This window comes from Simochromis diagramma, unplaced genomic scaffold, assembly GCF_900408965.1.
Source record: "Simochromis diagramma unplaced genomic scaffold, fSimDia1.1 OVJJ01000768.1, whole genome shotgun sequence".
Taxonomy (NCBI): Eukaryota; Metazoa; Chordata; class Actinopteri; order Cichliformes; family Cichlidae; genus Simochromis; species Simochromis diagramma.
In genome coordinates, this window is record NW_024387035.1 from 233,213 (window position 1) to 239,759 (window position 6,547).

Below are 6,547 nucleotides of genomic sequence, written 5' to 3' on the forward strand. Positions count from 1 at the left end.
GCTACTGTTTCTCTAAGCAAGCTGCAGAGTTTGGATAGTCTCTGAAGAGAATTCTGTCAAAAGAGAAGTTTAGCAAAGAATGCTTAGATAGTTGGAATAGTTAGTAGAGTTGCCAACTGTCCTCTAAAAAACGGAATCGCCCAGTATTCAGAGAAAATGCTACACCTTTCATATTGAGCTGAGAAGGAGCACAATTTGTCCCGTACTTCAGCTAGAATGAAACAAAAACACAAAGCTAAAAAGGGAAACCAGCGGATGAACAACAGCAGCATGTTTAAGCTTGATCAGATGTTGTTAGAGTTTATTTGATATTACTTTCTAATTGTCAAATTGTCATGATGTCGGTTTGGATATGTGGTGAGAGGGAAACATGAAGATGAAACCAGGAGATGTCCTTACTGAATCATCAGAGCTGTGATGGAGAAACAGGTTTACCTTTTAGGTGACATGAATGAGTTGAAGTTATGAACTGTTTCTGAGAGACAAATAACACCAGGATCCTTTTTTAGGTAGCTGACAGCTGGTAACTGTGCAGGGGCGGGTCCAGCAAAGTTTTGCCAGGGGGGGCAGGTAGGGCATTAACAGGGAAGGGAGGGTAAGCAAAGAGCTTTCACTCTGAGGCTTCTGTCTTTAATGTGGTAACATGCTGCCGTTAAGGGCTGAAGTGAGATTCTGTTGCTCACTTTCTTCTTCAGTCATCATCAAGACACCATGAAGACTGCAGCCGTCACACTGCTCTTTGGTGAGTCACACAGAGCTCCTACACTTAATAATTTCAGCTCCCACAGAGATCAGAGTGTGTCCAGCTTAAGGACAGATACTCTGTGAATGCTGAGTTTTCTTGGTGCTACAGGAGGTAAAAACAGGAAGTCAGCTGGTTTCTGTACACAGGTGCGAAGTAGAGAAAGCTGCACCAGAAAATGAGAAAAATAAATTAAATTAAGAAACTAGAAAGGGACACATGCTTCACCCTTTTTCTTGTTTTGTACAATTAATATGCATGTTAAAAGTGGATTAAACTTTATGTCTCCTGTTTTTATCAGTTCAGTTTCGACCATACCGATGATTCATGTTAAATATGTCATGCTGTTTTTAACATCAAACACTAAACACATAGTTCTCTGAGTCAGTAACAAGTAGTAGCAACGTTTAGAAAGAATGGAAAAAATAATAATTTAAATACACAAAATAGAGGGAGGAAACTCCTCTCTGGCAGGAGCATTAAAACTAAATTATCTTCAGAATATCTGTGACTACAGAATGAAACACAAGATGACTTGGAAGCTGAAGTCCCAAACTCAAAAACACTTAAACTTAAACTGACCCGGGACCATATATTTTTTTCTTCTGGGTTTCAGGAAGATGGATAATCATCTTAAAACAGCGACGGCATTTGACAGTTTAAAGGAAAGGATATGAATGAGCTAAACAGGCTAATTTTTAAAAACCCAGAACCAGCTCTCTGTTTTGGGCAGCCAGTTGGCTGCTATTCTTTTAAGGACTCAGGCTGCCAAGCAAACCTCCAAAACTGCTCAAAATGAATTGCTCAATTATAGGGGAAATATTGCAGACAGCATCTTTTTAGCTGTGAAAGCTAATTAGACAGCAGAATTAGCACCTGTAAGCCACTGTGTGATTGTGCTCAGGTACGTGACTGAAGAAATCTTCAATGTGGAAAGGTTTGTATCTCCCAATCACTGATGAGAAGTGCTGAGGGATTAAAATCAGTAAAGGAAGAGCTCTGGCCCTGTAAGCTGGAAACAAACTCATTATTCTTTGTGAAGTCAATCAAACTTGAGATTTAGGATTTAGCTTGTCATTATTTAAAAGCTGTTCAGGTGCCTTTAGTGAGGAATGACTTCCTCTGATGACATTATCCCAAAAGGCCTGATACATGAAGTGCTGCACAGATGGTTGAGCTTTGGTAACCCACCCCAGATTTTTGTAAAGTGCTGCTAACAGTTTACAGGCTGATGACTTGGTTGGGCTAACTTTATCCAGGCATGCCCAGATTAGGTCATGCTTTTAAATATAGCCATCTAAGACATCAAGCGTGGATATCACAGCAGATGGCCACCCCTACCTGAGCCTGGCTCTGCCAGAGGTTTCTTCCTGTTACAGGGGAGTTTTTTCTTCCCACAGTCACCAAAGTGCTGCTCATAGCGGGTCATATGATTGTTGAAACCCAACAATCTCTGTATGTATTATTGTAGGGTCTACCATACAATATAAAGCGCCTTGGGGCGACAGTTGCTATGAGTTGAATATCTCCTAGAAAAAGAGCAACAGCAGTTTTTTTTTCTCTGAGGACAATAAGAAGGAGTTTAAAGACTTTTAACTTTGTGGACTTTTCACCTGTTGCAGGTGTGTGTGTGCTGCTGCTGTCTGCACCGACTGTTTCTGCAGGTGAGTTGATGGAAGTGAAAACAATCAGTGAGACTCCAACAAGAACACAAATAAATTTGCTCTGTCTGTCTGTCCTCCAGTCTCTCTGCATGCTAAACCAGACTCAAAGCAGTTCTTCAGTAATTGTGGTCAAGTGTCTCTGCGTTGTGTTGACGATAAACAGACAGCTGATGGGTGGACAGTGAAGAGGACCAGAGGAGGACTCACTGAGGACTGTGGAGCAGCTGCAGGCTTTGATCTTGATGATTCTCAATGTAATCTCAATTTGTGCAGCCCCTCTGATGGAGCTTACTTCTGTGAAAGCTCATCTGGACAGCGTAGCGATGAAGTTAACATCACTGTTTCAGGTACAGATTAGTGATGGGATTTCTGGCTCTTTTTAGAGAACCGGCTCACTAAAAAGAGCCGGCTCCTTCGGCTCCAAACCGGCTCTTCAGGTTATTTTGTTGCTTTAATTAATTTAGTATTAACAACAAAATAAAATTATGCACAAAAATAATTACTAATGTAAAAAAAAGTGGTATTATTTATATATAAATATATGTGGTGGCCCCTAGAGACGAAGCACGTAAAAACTCCAAAACACATTTCTAGCATGAACTGAACTTCCAAAACAGAACTACTAGATCACTTGAATTACACAATTGAAAGCATGTGTGTATTGTTTGTGTATTTATACACAAGCACTCATATATATTCAAATAATTTAAAAAAAATGTTCATTTACCTGTTACTACCACACACCAAATCCAGTCGTTGGTACTTGCTGGCTTGTGTAGCCACCAGGTAACAAAAGCTCAACACTGCCCCCTAGCATCCTGGAGCACTTCTGTTGTGTTTTGTACGTGTTTTGGAGTTTTTATGTGCTTTGTCTGTAGGGGCCACCGTAAATATACTTTTATTTGTTCACTCCACATAAAATGTAATAAATAAATCATATAATACAAAAATCAACTATTCACATTTCAACTTTTAACTATTTAAATTTTCAGCTTTTTCCTTTTACAAATTTAAAGTGAAACAACACAAAACACTGCAAACCACAACACAATTAAATATAAATTATAATATGAAAACAAAAAGAAGATGCACATTCTCTGTCATATGGGCCGGCATGAATAAACTTTCTGAATCCTTTATCATCTGCAACTGAAAATAGTTGTGGATGATTACTATACCTTTCTAATGTATAGTAATGTATAGTAATGTATAGAATCAGATCTGATTCTGAAGGAAGTGATCTTTTTCCTTATTCAACCTCTTTTCCTTGAGTATATTAGAAATGTCATAGAGATCAATGAAAGGTTGTAGTTTATATCTTACTTTAACAATACATGTTCTTCCCCTGTTAATGTATTCAAGTCACATAAACTAGAAGAGCCAGTGAAATCTATCCCATTGTTACAAATGTTGGAATATTAAAGAAGGAACAAAGAGGTCCATAGTGGCACAAAACCTCTATTTGACATTTAACACTGCTGGATTTACTAAAGAGACTCAGTGTCCAAAACTAAATAGATTTTGCATTTCAAAAATTTCAAACTCAACCACTCTGTGCTCCTCCGCCACTGCCTTGTTTGAGTTTTGGACAAAATGGATTCTGGGATATTGAATTCCGTCATTTCAAGCTGATTGGAAAACAAAACAGCCAATCAGATTTTTTTTGCATCCAAGTCTGTGATTGGCTGGTTTTGTAGCACAAATACAACAGTGTACAGAAAGAGTTGAGCGCGCATGGGCAGAAATATTGAGAGTGCGAGTAACACAATGTGAGCAAGAGCAAATGCAAAAACTGAGCGACAGGGGCTGCTGTTGTGTGTGTGTGTATGGACAATAGCAAACACTGAAATACAGTTTTTGCACGCAGCAATGGCTTTTATTCACTCAAATTTATCTTTTCTTTGCTCAAAATAAATTTCTCCTCAAAATGCAACACTTGCACCTGCATTTTTCTTTTTACATGCACTCAGAATAGTAGCACAAAAATAACGCCAAAAGCCAAAGTGGCTGTACTGTCTGACTGATGACCCCCGCTGAAGCTTTAGCTTCTGACTGCTCTGTTAGTGTAACTCTGTCTCTCTTTATGAATCGTTTTGTCTCTTATGCAGAAAAAGGAGTGATCCTGGAGATCCCTGCACTTCCTGTGATAACAGGAAGTGATGTCACTTTGCGTTGCAGACAAAGCAATGGTGACATGGTGGCAGCTTACTTCTTCTTCAGTGGACGTCTTCTTGGATCTGGATATAAAGAGCACACCATCTCCAACGTGCAGCAGTCTAATGAGGGTCTGTACTGGTGTGCTACTGATCTGGCTGGACCATCTCCTAAAAGCTTCCTGAAGATCAGAGGTCAGTACACTGACATCATTTCATGTCATTGTGGTTACATAGTACAAAAGTCACCAGTTTAACATCTTCCTAAACACTTTCCTTGACCTTGATGGAAAGCATCATGAGGTGGAGGAAAGGTGTTGTCACGAAGAACTGAGGAAGAGTAGAATCATATATTGAAGACAATTCCCTATCAACAACCATTAGTGAGGAATGAAATCATTAGCAGTGTTTCTGAGCGTGCGGTGCCAAGTTTGGACCAAGTCATTTTACTTCGAGTGACAATACGATTTAATGAACTGAAATCACTCCCTCACCTCTCCTCCTACAGATCCTGTAACTGCTTTCAGATCTTCTGTGGCTCCTCATCTTGAAACCATGCGCTCCAGCTCCTCTCTTCCCTCTTCTTCTCATCCAACCAGCTCTTCCTCACCTGCTCCTCAACCTCCTCCTTCCTCTCTGTCTGTGTTCAGACTTCTCTTCCACCTGCTGGTCTTCTGTCCATATTTCATCACAACCGGTCTGCTGCTGTCTATTTACCTGGACCGGATCTCCGCCACACGCTCAGGTAGATATCTGTACACAGGTGCATCACTGTGAGCTAGGTGATGTGTTTCATTGTTTTTAGTTTTGCTTCATTGAGTTTAGATATCTGTGTTCATGGTGTTTTGAGTTTACATCATCATAATTATTATTACTGGTGTAGGAGTAGATTGTTCCTGGATTATTTTCTCAGTTTAGTCTTCATGTTTCTTACGTTTGGAACCTTTTAGAAGTAAAATTATCGTGGTTAGAGTTGTAGTTCATTTTCACTTTCTTGTTTTTCAGCTTTTACTTCATGTTTGGTGTGTCTATGTCACTGTACTTTTGTTGTTGCTTTTTTTAATCTTTTCGGTTCTTGATTTAGTTTTGCTTCCCTTATCTCAGTGTCCCTGATTAGTTTCAGCTGTTGTTGTTTTCTGGTGTTTCCTGATTCATCCTCATTGTGACTGTGTGTGTGTACAGCAAGTTTTCACTTGTCTTCTGTTTGAGTCTCTGTTAAGATACTCTCCTGTTTACCCGTCATTCATGTGTCTAATAAAAGCTGTTTTTTAATTAGTGTGTCTGCATCTGGGTCCACTGATGATCAATCAGTAGGCAAAGGAAGTAAAACGTCTTCACACTTTCTTCATACTTATATCTAGATAAATAAACATCTTTGTGTGGGTGCTAAATGAAGCGAATCCAGGAAACCTAAAGACACACTAGTTATGTTAGACGTGTTTCATTGTACTGGTCACTGATGTTTTTACTCTGTCCACAGGAAACAGAGTTGTTGTTTCCATGGAGATGACCCACCAGGGTGGGCAGAATGAGGAGGTTGCTGTTGATGTCACCACTGAGCATGACTTCTCTGAGTGATCCAAATTAATGTTTCAGTGCAGCAGGGACCTGAAACATGTCAATCTTCTTAAATTCTGATGAAACTTTATGATACATGATCAAAGAGAGCGACCATCTCATCGGAAGCTTCAGCTTCTCGTTTATTAGAAGGAAAACGTAATTCTGGTTTTCTCTTGTTCACTTCCTGTGAAGCCCCTGAAGCTGTTTCATCAGAGCCTCACTGAGGCTGTTAATAACTTGTTATATATACTTTATGTCTGTCATTAAAAACTATAAATAAAGATATATTTCCTACATTCACAATATTAATAAAATAAATATGTATGAAACAATAGAAAAATAGAGTGGGCCTTTCTGCTTTATACAGCATTCTTTTAGGAGTATAACATAAAAACATGAGCAACACCGCCCATGTCTTCTTTCAAAAA

At 39.3% G+C, this 6,547-nt stretch overlaps 1 protein-coding gene across 1 annotated transcript; it reads left to right on the plus strand.

The window, feature by feature from the left end:
• The first annotated feature begins 595 nt into the window (after window positions 1-595).
• LOC120740786 lies at window positions 596-6,541 on the plus strand. The gene is made up of 6 exons (XM_040043269.1): window positions 596-742; window positions 2,365-2,406; window positions 2,487-2,753; window positions 4,515-4,754; window positions 5,068-5,304; window positions 6,040-6,541. Exons 1-6 carry the CDS (start codon window positions 712-714, stop codon window positions 6,135-6,137), a joined length of 915 nt encoding a protein of 304 aa, XP_039899203.1. The 5' UTR covers window positions 596-711; the 3' UTR covers window positions 6,138-6,541.
• Window positions 6,542-6,547: the final 6 nt, after the last annotated feature.

Bases quoted from the DNA above. Each gene is read 5' to 3' on its own strand.
- LOC120740786 (XM_040043269.1), top strand. From the start codon at position 712: ATGAAGACTGCAGCCGTCACACTGCTCTTTG. The intron at 2,407-2,486 runs GTGAGTTGATGG...TCTGTCCTCCAG, and splicing joins TGCACCGACTGTTTCTGCAG to TCTCTCTGCATGCTAAACCA. The intron at 5,305-6,039 runs GTAGATATCTGT...CTCTGTCCACAG, and splicing joins GATCTCCGCCACACGCTCAG to GAAACAGAGTTGTTGTTTCC.